The sequence below is a fragment of the Hippoglossus hippoglossus genome, chromosome 3, assembly GCF_009819705.1.
Source record: "Hippoglossus hippoglossus isolate fHipHip1 chromosome 3, fHipHip1.pri, whole genome shotgun sequence".
NCBI lineage: Eukaryota > Metazoa > Chordata > Actinopteri > Pleuronectiformes > Pleuronectidae > Hippoglossus > Hippoglossus hippoglossus.
The window spans coordinates 24,205,319-24,221,926 of NC_047153.1; the positions used below are offsets into that span (position 1 = coordinate 24,205,319).

At 41.3% G+C, this 16,608-nt stretch overlaps 1 protein-coding gene across 3 annotated transcripts in view; it reads right to left on the reverse strand.

Annotated features, from left to right (window-relative positions):
• Positions 1 to 926: 926 nt before the first annotated feature.
• The window catches only part of LOC117759146 (thrombospondin type-1 domain-containing protein 4-like), a 46,178-nt gene continuing 30,496 nt past the window's right edge, over positions 927 to 16,608 (reverse strand). For all 3 annotated transcript variants that reach the window (XM_034581085.1, XM_034581086.1, XM_034581087.1), the window contains 11 exons: positions 10,330 to 10,534; positions 8,280 to 8,455; positions 7,998 to 8,094; positions 7,163 to 7,357; positions 6,528 to 6,657; positions 5,891 to 6,095; positions 5,416 to 5,589; positions 4,520 to 4,693; positions 4,189 to 4,368; positions 2,895 to 3,039; positions 927 to 2,585 (listed from right to left, as the gene is read on the reverse strand). In XM_034581085.1, the coding sequence (XP_034436976.1) occupies positions 2,443 to 2,585; positions 2,895 to 3,039; positions 4,189 to 4,368; positions 4,520 to 4,693; positions 5,416 to 5,589; positions 5,891 to 6,095; positions 6,528 to 6,657; positions 7,163 to 7,357; positions 7,998 to 8,094; positions 8,280 to 8,455; positions 10,330 to 10,534 (1,824 nt within the window). In that variant the 3' untranslated portion in view covers positions 927 to 2,442. The remainder of the gene's footprint in view (positions 2,586 to 2,894; positions 3,040 to 4,188; positions 4,369 to 4,519; positions 4,694 to 5,415; positions 5,590 to 5,890; positions 6,096 to 6,527; positions 6,658 to 7,162; positions 7,358 to 7,997; positions 8,095 to 8,279; positions 8,456 to 10,329; positions 10,535 to 16,608) is intronic.

The following is a 16,608-nucleotide window of genomic DNA, read 5'->3' on the forward strand; positions in this document are numbered from 1 at the left end:
AGCACCTTAGGTTCCTCTGAATACAACAAATACAATTAAGTTCTTGTTATTATATTAGGTGATTGTGACAGTTTGAGGCCAGACTAGATTTTCAGTTTCCAGATGAACTCATTTAATTCACCGCGTTGGAGTTTGGAAACTCTTGTGACGTAATTTTGCTTTTTAAAAAATATTTGTATGCATATTGGACAGAATCCAGAGAGCAGTGAAGCTCCCTTTGACAGAATGAGTGGGTGTGTTTAAATGATACAAATTTGCATTAAAGTAATTTGAATCTCATTTATATTGATTGTAACTAATTAATTTAATTCTGAATATAATTTAATTAAACAGAAAGAATCTTGTTTCTGCATGTTATTTGTCAATTAATAGTAATGTAAGTGTTGCTCTTTGCTCTGGTGTTTGTTCTTTATGACATATAGTACAATATGAAGCGTCCTTTTAATTTACACTGTGAGCCTATTTGAATTTTAATTATTTTAAAGTTTATTTATCCATTTGGATCACAGATCAAACTGCATTAATACTGATGATCTTTATGGCGTTTGTTGGATTTTTCTTAACAGCTTTTACACCAAGTCATTGCAGAATTGTAAATTATTCATAAATCCAGTAAGGATGAGAATAAACACTGCGTGCACTATAGTCTCCTTCATTCCCACAAACCTTTGCCCAGTCAGATGTTTCCCTCGGATTATATTTGATTCTGTTAACCAGAAAGAAAGACACTTCCTCAATAGATGACGCAAATGAAATATAATATATCATCATTACAGGAAGTGCAACCTCTGCTGTGCATGTGTTTGCTGCAATACTGCCTTTGTCCTCTAGGTGGATGACTTCAATCAAATACATCACCTCCTCCTCAACCACTGGGACTTCAAACTGAGTCACACAAGGACAAACTGCGGTTGAGTTAACAAATAATTAGTAAAACTGTTTATTTAAAAGAATTTCAAGAACAATACATCAACTGCTTAACACTTGAAATAAAATAAAAAAAGGCAAATTCTGATGTTTTATTTGTTCCAGTCGTGTGTTGAATAGTGAACGATTTTTGTTATTTTAGTTCCACTCTTCTTGATTGTTTAACTTAAACATAGATACATACAGTACTTATGGATCGGAGGTAAGTTGATGCTTGGAGGGAAATGATAACAGCTAGAATACAACAAAGGCTGAACCCTCGAGAGGTACTGTGTGCTGGTTTAGTGTGGAACTGTGGAAAGAGGAGCTCGGTCAGAATATTGTTCCATAAGAAACAATTTACTATGAATGTAAACCTCATATATAACCTGCAATACCAGCTGTAAAATACTGCCATGATTTATCTGTGCAATCAAATATTAATCATATTTTCTATGGATAATTCTATGTAGTTATGATTGGTGATGGTGGGATGATCATATCCCGCAGGAACAAAAAGAAAAATTATATATATATAATAAGTAAAGTTTGTTTTTACCGCTCCAGGAAATACATTAGGATTTCTGACCATCTGCTTCTACCATCAAACAGGCTGTGGAATGCCTACATTCAGTTCAGGGGCTGTGATTGGTGGAGGAACACAACAAAGGTTTTTATCCCCACAGCCAAGAAGGGAATCACTGGTGGCCGATAAACCAGTGTCCTCCCCAGGGAGCCACACAAATAAATAAAGAGGGCGTTTTCTCTCTTCAGCTGCTGTAAGGACTGTCTGATTCACTTCACCATACATACATACATATATACAAACATATTACAAAGGCTGCAGCACCTCAGGGCTGTGCAGGGAGTGGTCTGCAGATTGCTCAAGGTATCAGAAAGACATGTCGTCTGGGCCACAAAGAATTCAAACTGATATTTTCCCTTGTGGATCCATTCTGTGTAGAGGATCAGCACCATGGATGCACAGTAAGATATTACATATCTTTGGTCAACAAAGTTAAATAGTTGATTATAGGTGAAACTGGACCAACTTCATATGATGTTGTGCCATAAATCTGAGCATTATGGAGTAAAGAGCATAAACAGTCTATACATAGTCCATGTTAAACTTTTTACACATGCTCTCCTCTTCATAGGTAATCCACTTCAGTCGGCTGCAAACTGCTTCCCATGAAACAAAAAAAAGAAAGTTGTTATAATCCATAAATACATTTTTGTCAGTTTCTCAGTTTGGTACTGATCTCTCTCACCCCATCAGGGCTCGGTTAATCCACTGACAGGATCCCTGCCCTCCACTATTCTTAGCTCTGCCTTTCTCCAAGCAGCTGTCTCCAAGAGAGCCAGCAGAAATGTTCCTTCTTCACTTTCCATACTTGGCAAAAGAAAACAAATGTCCATTTTAGGCAAGGTCCGGCCGGTCCACTCCCCGGGATAGCACCGGACCAGATCGCCTGCGGCGTGTTTAGAGTCTGCCCCCAACATGGAGCTGAGGGACCCTGGTAGAAAAAGACAGGGCTAGCTGCGGCCCCGGTGAATCATCTGTCTGTGGGCCACACGTGAGCACGAAACGCAGCACGTCGTCTTGTAGTAATCGTACACGCAGAGGCGAGCCTGGACCACCACGTTGCAGTTGAAGTATTTGTCCTTGCAGTTCTCATCTGAAACAAAGAGAAGCAAATACTGTATGATGCTCATTCAAAGAAAACACATGGAAACATGGGATGGGAGAGTGCTGAACATTCATAGCTCCCCAGTGCTGAAAGGGCTTCTACTGTTGGACACAGTTTGAGGTTTGCTCGAGGTACAACTTCAGTTCAGGGTTTACGGGGCGAGATAGATAGAACACACACTTATTCCTGGAGATTCTCAGCTGGCAACAGTAATCTTTCAAATGATGATACAATACAATAGGAATGCATTCATCCCGGTGAGTAATATTCCAGCTAACATGCTAGCAGATGACTGACCTATGCTGGGTATGCAGGGCTCTGGGTTGCAGTCCTCCTTCTCCACTGGTCTCTGCAGCTCATCGCAGCCCTCACTGGAGAGCATGTCGTCAGACAGGCAGCGCACCTCCCGCACACGGTAACCTCCCTCGCATGTTTTTGAACACTGGAAGAACAGGAGTTGGTGATGGTTAATAAAAACTCCAACCTGAATTTAGTCCAGTGCTAAAACTGCTGCTATTGTGCAAACATGATTAATGTCGATATCCAAACATTTAAAAGGCACTGAAACCTTATTTTCTCAAATTAGCTCCTCACTGAGTTATCGGATCCTATAAATAAATTTTTTTCTTTTCACATGACAGATTAGAATATTAAATTTTTTGCTCTTGTCACTGGTTTGATGTGGGAATGTACTTCAGGGCACCGCTAACAGTGTAGAAACAGTTGTTGGCTGTTTAGTAGCTGTTAATTAAATCGGATCAATGGTACTGCTGAGGCAGATGAGCAGCGTTCATTATTATTTATTAAATGTGATTGTTGTTGATTATTATTGTTGTTGACACTTATTTGATTTCATGGAGAAATATGAAATATGAACACATTCAGGAAGCTTTAAACTCTGGCATTCAGATAAGAGGGACCAATGTTTATCCTTTTCTTTAAAAAAGTGATACTTTTCACGATAGGTTGTGAAGAAAATGAAAATGACTATTTTGCACAACAAATGCAACCAGAGCACAAAACTAGGTCTCAGTAGAGCACATACATCCACCAAGGCCCAACAGTCCCCTCATGAAACCACATTAAAACTCAGTGAATCAAGATTTTTATTTGGATCTGCACCAAATTGAACACACATGTGAAAATCTGTCTTTCCTTCATCAAGATGCATAAATTATTCTTATAAGAAATAAACAGAAATTTTGAAAAAAAAAGGATCTCGCAATGTTAAAGTAAGTGGAAAACAATCCTGGGATCATGATCATGCCCGGTTCAGTTTTGCGTAATCCTGCTAATAAGTATGACACTCAGTGAAGCACAAGCCGGTCTTAAACAGTCTCCTTAAATCCAGTCAAACTGCACCACATGTCACACAGTCATAAATATCAGTTCCCTACGTATGACAGATTTCATTTATTTCTTTTTTTCATCAAGTGTACAAAACCACATACCAGTAAACACAGCATTCAATCATCTACAGAGGTTTTAAACTACAGGAGCGATCCAGGCCATTAATCCCCTGTTCAGAGTAGTAAAGAGTAAGAACCACATGCTTTGTTTAAAAGGAGAGATAGTTTGATGTGGTACTCACAGCACTCCAGTCAGTGTGGTACCACTTTGCTCCACAGTCCTTGAGGTTGCAGCTCTGCTGACTGAGGGGTCGATCCAGAGAGGAGCACTCGTACGGGGGCATGACGTTGAATCCTTCATCTGACCTCATCAGACAAACCACTGACCTCTGCTGGCTGCCTGCACCACACTCTGCAGAGCACTGGGTCACATACAACAAGACCATAAGGATTTAATTAAGCATTGCAAAAGAGAGACAAAGTCAATGTAAAGTCTCTGTAAAATCCCCCTGTCTTTAGTTACTCCAGACAAGTTTCCGTTAAGCCCAGCGTGACTTCCTGTCGTCTTCATACCTGGCTCCAGGGGCCTGTGAACCACTCTATGCGATTCTCACAGGGGCCGTTGTTGCAGACCTGAGAGTCGGCGGGGCGATGGCTGCCACACCCCTCCAGAGGAAGGCTGCTGACTTGGTTGTTCAGGCAGAGGAGTCCTCTCGTCCGTACACCCATCCCACATTCAGCAGAGCACTGTGGAGTGGACATTCAATTTTACATTTCATGGTGTTCAGTGATCAATGGCTGAGGCTAGATAGGCCATAACCACTTTCAAACTGAAAACATACGCCATGCCTGCGTAAATACGGCAGGCTGAATCAAGGGCTTCCTTCAAATCCAAACTTAAACACGTACGACATTCCCTGATTTGACCTAATTCTAGTTTTTATTATTGTAATGGGGTGTCATGCCTAACTTTCAGGCACATGTTTAGTGATTTTATATTTTTATAATTTTTTTATGTGGTTCACATGCTTCAAATCTAAAAAGACAGAAACCATCTTCAAAAGAAAATGTATTTGACTTGTATTTCGAATTTTTTGTTTGGCCCATGTCCCATCCACCAACATGGAGGAAGCAGGATTCATAACCTATACTGCAGCCCCAGCCACCAGGTGGCGATCAAGATGCTTTGGCTTCAATTTAGGAGAGCTGTCATGTCATCGTAGATAAGAGCTACACCCAAAAACTGTTGGCAGCAGGAGAGGATCATCATGTGTTACCATCATCAGGGCAGACAAAAGAAGCCTTGTCCAGGTTCTTCAAGCTGTCAAAATCTTTATTAAAAGATCTTTTTAGAATCTGCTTATCGAGAGCAGCTACTTGACGCATGAAGACAGACCTGTACAATGACTCCCTCTGTTGTTAGTGATGAATGAAGGTTGCTGTGTCTCACACTGACTTTTAACACCCACCTTATTCCCCCAATCAGTGTAAAACCAGCTCTTGGCACAGGTTCCCATGTCGCAGTTCTCTGCATCGACCGGCCGCAGATTCATGTTGCACTCCTCATCTGGAACAAAGTCGCCCACGTTGCTGACACAGCGTACCTCCCGCGACCTTTGACCCAGCCCACACGGCACAGAGCACTACAGAGACAGAGCGCAAGTGGTTAATGCTGAAGTGTGGAGGAAAGCACAGCTGGAAACATTGTGTTTTCTTTCATCACCTTTGAAAACATGCTGACACAGCGTCAAAGTAAAAAGGATGTGAGCATCATCAAAACTAACAGAAACAGAAGTTATGTCCCTGATGTCAGGGATAAAACATTAAAAGACACACACTGTATAAATACAGCTTCATGCCATTAGAATGATGCTCTTTGCTTTCTGTAGAAATAACATTGTAACATTATGACTGAATCACTTGGTGATTGACTGCTGCACTCACGGCCGTCCACTCGGAGCGGATCTGCCACTCACTGCAGATCTTCAGCTGGCAGGTGCTGGCTGTTTCTGGCCGCTCCAGGTGATGGCAGCGGCTCGTGTGGACGTTGAGGGTGCGGTTGGCGTACACCTGGCGACACAGGACCTGTCGGTGCTGCATACCCAGGCCGCAGGTCTTGCTGCACTCAGACCACTCCCCAATATCCCAGCTGCTCAGGAGGAAATCACAGGAGCCTGCTATTAGCTGTTTTTCATGTTTTTTTTCATTTGGAGATGTGTTCTGATTCTCTATTCTCGAGCATGACATGTTGAGAAGCTGCTTTTGTTCCATCTGTAAATCTTTTATTTCTTCAATTAAATACAAGAATTTTAGGGATAATTTGTTTCGAGTACCATCATTCGAAGCTAGTGATGTTAAAATGAACTGTAAATCATTTTTAATTTGAATTAAATAATTTAATTCTACCATTTCACAGTCGCAGCTGAGATGATGTTGAATAATGATTTTCTAACTTGGGATCATTTTCAGTTTTCAAAAAGGGCTCATCAGCAGTAGTGCCTGTAAACTATACTAGGTCAACTTTAGAAAGTTTGTTCAGTGATGTGCATGGGTGTGAAATCAGAGGAGTGTGGTCTCTCACAATGCTGGACAGGGCTGCAGGTTGCAGGCCTCTTCCTGTGGACTTGGTCTGCTGCTGCTGTCACACAAAGCATCTGACACCTGGCCATGGTTCAGCCGGTGGACACATTGAAAGACGGAGTATCTGAATCCTGAAAAGTTACACAGAGCAGATATTTCAATGAAGACTCTGGAACAGACAGAACAACCAATTAACATCATACATATTAAGAATAGAGTTCGAGACGTCACTAAAGGAACAGCTGCTTATTTCAGCTCTCATGTGATTGCCTTGGTGTATTATTGTATAATTTCAAATGATTATTGTCTGTTTGTGGTGTGTACTTCCACATGGTTTTAAACATTTTTTATTTAATGTGTTCATGTTGGACCCCAGGAAGACTAGCAGTGTTTAAAAGCACAGCGAATTAGCATAGTAATAAATAAATTCAGAAATAAAGACAAAGAGTTGACCATTTAGTAAGCATTGATTCTTGATACTTTTTAATTTAGTACATACATATTATATGCCCATTATATACTAGTATAATAGTGTGTTAATAACGTGACATTGGGACATTTTCATTCAAATTTTAAACAACTAGGGATGTCTGCAACTAAAAAACTAAAGCTTTGGGTTGTGTTGTGTTTCCCTACCTTTACCACAGGAGGAGCTGCACTCTGTAACACCACTCAGTTTCCAGTTGTAGTCTCTCTCTCGTCTAGGTGGCTGTACAGGTACCTGGTTGTCAGGGAGACGAGTAGGATACCTCCCTCCTTCCACTGCATCAACGTTTTCCTGGTGTGTGTTGCTGTGATGGTCGTATCCTCCCTGACCATTCACAGTGTTCTCTGAGACATGAACACAGGAAATTAGATATTATCAGAGTCACTATGGTAACAGGATGGATAAAGTAGAAAAAGTATTCTTTCGTGGGAATCTATACTTCCACGATTATATTGATTATACAATAGAAGTTTGTAAGAATGCATGAATTACTGCTTCATTGCATTTAAGTGTGAGTGATATAGTTGCTTTAGTAAAATAAATATATAAAAATGTTAAAAAAGTGCTTTAAAACTGGCACATGTTCCTCACATAAATGTTTAAAATGTGTTGCAGTACACATTTAAGCATTATTGGCATACATGTGTTTTTAACACAATAAAAGTTGAATTATGAATCACGTCGGTACACAAAGGAAACTTAGAAAAAACATTATTTCAGTAAATAAATTAGAATTTTGCAAACATTTGCTTATGTTTTAGTATATTTCTTAAAAGCATTGTTTAGCATATATTTATTTCCTTAGTAAACATACTAAGTAACAAGTCCATTTCAATGCATTTCAGAGCACTTCTTTATTACCTGGGTAGGGTAAGTTTAGGGTTACTTATTATTGTCTTGATTAATCACTGTGTTTATAAAATGTAATGAGAAAAAAAGCTAGAGTAATAAACAGTGTGGGGGCAGAGAGTGGTTCTCGTTTACCTTCAGGTCTGTGGTTTGGTTGCTGAGGGCCGACAGTTTCCTCTGAGGGGATAATGTACTCATAATGAACACCAGGGTTCGGCTGCTGGAAAATCATCTGACAGAGAGTAGAGGAGACTCAGTCAACAATCCTAAAATAATACCTTTGACCTTCAAATATTTTCTCACACAAAATGTGATACCTGCTCTAAAGGTCGTATTTTTCCTGGCCAAACATGTGAGTTTTAGTATGAATGAAAGGATCGAGTCACTACAATAAGTCCAAACTGATTCGCCACTCACATAAACGTCCAGGATCTCATTGGTGGGCCCTTCAGCGAGGAAGGACTCCCCGGCCGTGCTCCTGATTTCATTGGGTCGCCGGTAGGTGAACATGGTCCCCCCTCCTTCATATTTCCCTGGTCGGTCAATAGCCCAGTTTCCGTTGATGATGGATCGTCCCGATCGGCTTCGGAGAGCTGCAGGAGACGGAGAGAACAACCACACAATCACCACTGACAGCCCTGAGGAGGAAAGTACCGCCACAGCCTCTTCCACATAATTATCGTTTAATGTAAAACCATTCAGACATAATGAGAAGTGTAGTAAAAACAAAAACAAAAAGGTCTTACACCGACTTTCTCCACCCAAAGAAAAGTAATTATAGCTAACTGAATAAACGCTCTCTCGTGCTCTTTCAAAGCGATGCCTTTTATAAACGTGAAAATCTGTTTGTGCTGGCAAGTCTTTCATGCAAATCCTGAAACAAAACCCCCCAAAATGTTTTCCACTGATTTCATGGATTATGGACCAGAGGCCATTAGAAAGGCATTAGAAATGTAACATTAGACAGGCTTGTAAAAGAGTGTTTGGACAACTAAAAGCACTTTGTACAGTGCAGAACAGAGGCCTATTGAGGGGAAATCATGGACGTGGTGAGGATGCAGTAGGTGGCTCCTGTGAGATTTCTGCCCTTGTCTGCGGTAATATTTTTTAAACCTATAAAGCAAATTCAGAATTCATGTTGCAAACCTGCAATTTTGTTCCCAGATCATCAATGAAAAAACAGCAATCTAAGATGATGTCTGTTTGTTTATCATCAAGGATGTTTGTGTTTCACTAACATTGTGACAGTGAATGGAGGCTTTGTTCATGCATGATTTGTTGCTCTACAAGTATCATCCAAAGCCATGCTAACAGTCCAGTATGTGTGTGTGTGTGTGTGTGTGTGTGTGTGTGTGTGTGTGTGTGTGTGTGTGTGTGTGTGTGTGTGTGTGTGTGTGTGTGTGTGTGTGTGTGTGTGTGTGTGTGTGTGTGTGTGTGTGTGTGAGAGAGAGAGAGACAGTGAGTGAATGTTGCAGAAGGTGCATGTTTTAAACAGGAGGAGGGAGAGCAGAGCGAACTTGGCATCCAGGTGAGTTGGGATTTGAGACGTAGCCACTGAATCCATCCTCCTTGTGTTCCTGGTTTGTTTTACAGAGCACCTTAATTAAAAAGGAAGGTGAGGATCAATGGGTAAGATCCTCTACCGAAAGCTTGTCCATGCACTTTCCGTGCTGTTTGAGGGAAAAATCAATGCCTGCATCCGGACCTACTGCTCAGCGAGGCAATGGTTCTCATTACATAACACACAGTGGTCCACTTTAGCACTTCTGTAAAGACACTAATCATCTGTACAGTGGGTTTGACTCAGAGGGACATGCCTCACTCCCACAGTGGAGGGTTTTTATCGGCTCTGATCGGCAGTGATGGAAATGTGACACCCAGATCAATGCGCTAATTTGGCAAGACAGCGAGAGAGCGCCTCAGTTATCTGTGTGTTCGTGACTTTGAAAATGACGCACCGGGGGAGATTTAATTATTAAATGGGTCATTTAATAATTTCTTTTACATACATTTAGTCTGTAAGATAATGTTATATACAGTGGAGTTTTCTGTTTTTTTCCATTTTTTTAGCTGTAGCTGATGAAACTGTAAACCTGGCTCAACACAAGGAGTTCAGCCAATGCTGCGAAGCCTCAAATGTAAAATATATTTAATGTGAAATATAAATTTAACCAAGATTTACCAGAGCAGAACAGAAAACTTGGAAACTTGGAAACTTGGATCCCGGTTAATTCCAGTGTGATTACAAACTCTTCATATATCTCTGGCATTCAGCCTTCTGGACTATAGGTTTTTATTGAACTCTCAACAACATTCAAGATGCTCCTCCCAACTGCCTGATGTAAACCAGATGTAAAACAGTAGCGAGAAGAAAAGAAAGCAAACTAATCTTGAGCGAGAAGACTGAGGACCACTGTTCTATTTGGTTAATTTAGGTCTATGTTGTGAAACTCCACTTTTTCCCCACCTAGGTAGTTCCGGCTCTTCACCATCTCTGTGACGTTGATCTTGGTGGCGCCCTCTGGGATCTCCACTATCTTGTGGTAGCCGACCTTGGTAAGACTGTGTTTAAAGACTCCAGAGACCAGCCTGCAGGAGGAGTTGTCGCCTCCACACACGCCGCACCTGTCCATCACCCTCCCTGATCCGAGGTAGTCATCGCAGCCGAGACTCTGCCACACAGAGGAGGGGAAAAGATTGTGATTGTGAGAGCGTTGCAGAGTGACAGTGCAGACGCTGAAGCATCAAAGTGTTAAATAAAATAGTTCTTTAAAAGGTTTACTTGATGTGTAAACAGTCAATTCACTTTATTTACATCCACAGTCACCCATTCACACATACATTCATACAGCACTAAATGCCGTACTTCTTTTATCATACACAGCAAGCACAGCATTCAGGGGGCAATCAGGGGGGTGTAGTATCTTGCTAAAGGATATTTTGGCAAGCAGGCGATCAAACCACCAATCGTCTGGCAAGTAATGACCCCCCCCACCCCTAGCCACAGCCGCCCCCCCAACCACATAGTCATATACTTGGTCATATAAAAAGCTAATTTGGGATAAAATGCTATATTTTCAAAAGTAAACCCAGCTGCACTTGCTAAATGAACTCTATAAACTCACATTAGTAACTACTGTACAATAACTAACTAACCAGGGATCTTGTTAAGTTTCCAGAAGGCATCAATTTGGCCTCTGAATTATCCCTGGGACCCCGGCTTGCTCTGTCCCCTCGGCGGTTATACATTACAAGAAATGTGGGTACAGTAAAAATACAACAGTTAACATCAGCAGTCCATAAATTCACTCAAACTGGCAGTAAAAGTAACTCGCTGTGCAAACAGGTGGTGAAGCAGCCAAAACTGGTCCCGTGGAGGCGGAGCTACCGTACACTCAGGGACACCGGGTCAGTCGCAGAGAGACCACAGTCGCCAATAAGGAAACCAGCTGAGAGGACATCATGTGGGGGGGAAAGACGTAATAAACCAAAGCCTTCCTGTGATTGGACAGCAGCCAATCTCCAGGCTTTCTAGTGAGCAGCTCCCGCTTGGCTTCCACGTGGATGCCCTGATCGCAGTCGACATATTTCTCTTGCTCCATCTTGCAACAGAAACACATTTCTCTCAGAGCTACTGTGTTGCGTGCACTTGCTTGGTTATAATGCTCATAAAAAATATGGCAGACCAAATGTGTGGCTGTGGAGCTCTACATGTGGTTGTGAGGTGTTAAACTCTAAAGACTTAAACTAATTTACAGCAAGTGTCTAATAAGTCATAAAAATCGTAGGTTGTGCTGGACGAGAGCAGCCGTAAGTTAGCTGCAGACCAGCGGAACGACAGAGAGGCGAAAAAAGAAGGTCAGCAGTGGGATGAGAAAATATAAAGTAAAGGGATGAGAAGATGGAAGTAAAAATGAGGAGAGTCTGGCTCGCTCCCACCCACAGCAGATCACTCCGTTCTGAGCCAAAACACCACCTGTGCCAAAAAAAACATGAAGTGCCTCCTTCCACACAGGAAATAGGTGATGAGAGAAGAGAACAGCAAACTGTGAGTGCTGAGAAAAATACTTCACAATTGCCAAATGCTCCTGTGGTCAACGTGGAATTATGTGGCAGTTACAGCACGGAGCAAGAATGAAAGCTAGGATGGAAATCACTAAACACAACATGATAACAGTCAGGGACACACTGCTGCGTCTCATGCGCTCAGTTTACACATCAGTGAATATAAAGCAGCTACAGTGCAGAGATAAAGGAATGCATAATGCATGGTAAAACACATTGGTGGGCATTTGAACTAGCTACAGTAAGTTCACTGTGGAAAACAAATACAAATGGAACCACCAAAGGAGGGCTGTTGGTGACATGACTACCAATGAATATCTCCATTCCCACCATAAACGCCTTAAACCAACAGAGTTATAGCAGCTCAGCAGCATTTGCCTGAAAAAAAGTGAAGAAAAAAAAATTCCTCTCATAAAACAGACGCTGACATGGTCAGAGGTCGTCTGTGGCCATTGGGATGGGGAAATAAAACATATTCACCTTGGAGTGGAAAATAAGCAGAGTAACTTACCCGACCTCACAAATCTGAGCAGTTGATTTAATATAATATGACTGGATTTAAACTCACACAGGGATTTTGTTCTTCTGATGTGGGAAAAGCCGGGAGGTTTTGCACCTCCAGTGCAGGAAGCATTAGAGAGTTGAGGGAGTATTTGATATCTAGTGATTTGGACAGCTGCACCATTAACATCGCTAAACTGTCAGGACAAACTTTTCAGCTTTGCGGTAGCACGCAGCACAAAATAACATCCTAATCTGTCCCCGAATAAACCCCGTCCCCAGATTGTCACATCTGCTCTCCAGGCTGTCTCTGACAAACGTGACCTTAACCGTGAACCCGTCAAACCGAGGTGTCGCTGATGTCGGGACACATGAGTGAAACCACGGCTCGGTGAACGGCTCGCTGGCTCTTCCCATCAGCAGAAGCAGAAGTCTCAGTGTGGTAGGGTTTCTCCGCACTGAGACTTTTGTCACCCTCTTTCTGTGGGTGGCACTGGCTTGTGCCATCTGTTGAGGGAAATTGCCCAGTTTTCATTAGAAAAAAAACTAGCTTTATCTGGAACTGGTTACATGTATGTGTCAGGATAGCTGAATCAGTCAACTCATGACCACAGAAAGTAGCATCATCTATTAATTAATCCTGACGTTATGCACCCACAAGATGCAGCTGGGTTAAACTCATCGTACTGCAGAGTATTTCCAACAAAGTGAAACCACACACACGTTTTGCCACAGGCTGCCAGAAAAAAAAAACAAGACATTAGGAATTAGACCCAGATATTCTCAGGCGTAAGTTTTAGTCTGGTTCTTATTGAAGCATACTGTAACCTCCACACTGACCTACAGATGGTATGATGGTGGCACTTTTCCCCCCTGTGCAGCTTTAATGGTTGAATACTAAAAATAAACTTGGGCCTCCTAAACATTGAGGTCTGGGCCTATTGTTGACTTGCAGGGCTCAGAGTTATGGTTAGTAGCCACCATGTGAACTGTAAATAGTGGGGTTAAATATTTACTCTATCACACAAAATGGCTGTGTTGGCTCTTAAAATTAATAAAACCACAATTATCGTCTGGGGTCATGCGAATTTCGCGACCTTAAAAATAGCAGGAAGGGCTCTCACTGGCCTTTCACTTAACCTCTTAAACCCTCGGCTGCTTTTCGTTTCCTTTATTTCCAGGCTTATGGCATAACCACAGTATGTCTGCAGGCTACAGAGAAATGCCATTGTTTGGCTTGTTAGTGATATGAAACATGTTGGAGGAGATTTTTTTTCAATAAAAACAGGATTTTAGAGCAGTATGAAAGGGGGTTTTGGCAACTTGGGAAACAAACAAAGAACAAAACATCATGTCATATCATGTTTTTATAAAGTTAAGATGCTGAACAGTAACACATCCAGCAGACAATGGACAATACACAGACTGTAGATGTGTGTCTCCTCCCACTGTCCAGAAATGAAGCTAAAATATCCTGGATACGAACGCAACCATCTTGCACATTTGTAGCCAGAATCTGCGCAGATGTGATCCACCATCGCCCATTTACGAATCAGTCTCAGCTGTCAATCATATTCAAACTGTTTTTTATCAAACAATAATCTGTTAATAATCTCTGTGTGCCTCTCCCAAGGCTCAGTCAGTAAGACATGTTTGAGGAGGAGGAGGAGGAGGAGGAGGAGGAAGAATGGTGGGATCTCGGCGAGTTTGCTAGCTTTGTCAGTTTATTAAAAAATGTTCATGAAGTTTAGGGAAAAGGCAATGATTTATAATCACAGCCAAATGTTTAAGCTTGTTTGTGAAACCCTCAGGTTTTATGGGATCATTTGAGTGTTTCATTTGGTGCCTTTAATGGGTTAGCACATAGAAGGATTTATGACCTATACTGTAGCCAGCCACCAGGTGGTGGTCAAGACTTTTTGGCTTCAGTTTTGGGGAGCTGTCACATTGTCCATTTATGTCTATGGTGACTAGACAAATGTCAACGCTGCTCAATAGTCACAAGATAAATCACAGTGGGCTCATCACTATGAGTAACACCTTCCAGCTTACACAGACACACTTATCTGAACCATTATTAAAATATATAAATAATGATAAGTGCAGCTTTAACAGGGGTAAATTGACAAGTGCAATTGATATGTTGCATATGCAATCCATGTGTTTTGGTGTAAAAAAATCCTGTATCACACTGAATCCAAGTTGTAACTTTCAGCTCAAACAACTTTCAGCAGTTAAATTCTTATCTAGGTCACATACTTACTGCTGAGCCTCGCTCTGCAGCCCAGATATAAGTGATGATTTGCACAGGCCCCTTGATCTGTCTGTTAAAGTGTAACTGAAGAAAAATTCCCAGTTTGCTGTTTCACTCATGTTTCTCTACACATGTGCGGAGGCGTCTCTTTTCTGAAATAAAGATTTAAAGGCAGCGAGCGAACAACTGTCTAAACCAATATCAGAGAGTGTGAGGGAGAATGTGGCAAATGTGAGCCATTTGCATCGTCCCCAAGATTAAACATACACAATGTCAAGATATATAGTTGCACTGGCACTAAATCTCTTCACGACCGCTTTGGCATAATGTTACAGTATTAGAGCTTTTATCCAAGTAGCAGGCCTGGTTTGTGGCTCGTAAATATGAATAAAAGGTTATTGCTCAGAATGATATCTAATGTCAGATGTAATGTGTAGGGTTTAAAATTTCCTTCACGTAAAGTGTAATTTCACCCAAGTGTCTCAGCAAGTGGTTCAAATGGTGTGTTTGCTAAAAAGGCGATGGGGACAGCAAAGATTTTAAAAAAGAGCAGGGCATCCAGATTCCCCCTCACGAGCTGTTCGCCACCACTGACACTTTCAATATAGTTTTCGGATTATTGTCTTGTAGTTGTTGTTCTTACATCCTAATTTCAGACTACTGTAAACATTTGGTTCTTGCGCGTCAAGTTATCACCCAAGAAGAAGTAAGACCTGAAACGCAGAGCATGGGTGCGTTGGAATAGTCCATTTTGCTATGGAACCTTCTTAAATGCCCCCGGATTTAAAGCAACACAACCAGTTGCAACTGGACACACCCACGTAAATCTAAAAAACAGAACGGCTGTTTTATTCTCATGACATGATCCAGAACTGAATCCTCACATGATGATTTCTTCTCTGTCCAGTCAGAAGTCACAGTGATTAACAAGCATATTGAATTTATAGGTCACAAAAACATCATCAGAAGTAATTACAAATATAAAGGTTATTTCAACCCCCTGACTGTGGAATGCACACATACAAAAAAGATTTTTCTTCACTTATATAAGGTTTTCTCCACGAATATTCCTCATATTATTATATTATTTCAACATTTCAGCTCAGTTTGTTTTATTTTCATTTTCAATTAATTCTGTTTCCATGTTATTTTCTGTGAGTGGGTAATGATTAAATGTTCCCTGTAAAACCTGAAAGCATTTTTTCTCAGGATGTGCCAATCTGTTTTAGACAGGAAACTTTATTATAACTGTCAGCGAACTTACAGCACAGGGTACCATACAGTTTGTGCATACCTTCTGTTAGAAATAAAGTTGTTTTAAAAAGACGTACGTTTTTGTGATAGTGGAGTCGGATTTTCTGAACGCAGCCCATGAGTGGCCAGAGTGTGAGCAGTGTGAGTCTCGAATGGAGACAGTTTACGTCAAATACCATGGTTACAACTTCATGAGACAGTGCACGAGTAAAACAATATGGATAAAAATCCAAGAAAACAGGAAGAAAGAGTGAGGCTTGACTCCCTGTAGTGTGACACCTCGAAATGTCGCAAATTGACGGCAGCAGCAGGAGCATACATGAAGTCTTGCAGCATCATTTGAGTGGAGAAGAAGTGAATGTTCAAGCTGGGCAGCCTCAGCCTGCAATGGCCACATTTCATGATGGTGAGGGACAGAGAGCTGAGCTGGTGGAAGTTCCACAGACAAGTAGACTACAGGGCAAGCGGTAAGTACTGTATGGAACACAAGTGTATTCAGGTTGCTCCCTCTCAACCGAGTTCCAGTATGTGTTACTCATGTATGAGAAGCACAAACTGGGGTAATATTCACAGTGATGCACTTTTTTCTGTGACTTTCATTTAGGAGTTATTTTTCTTTTCGGTCTGATAATTGGCAAGTAAACTGGAATTATGGATATAAAATGTATTTAA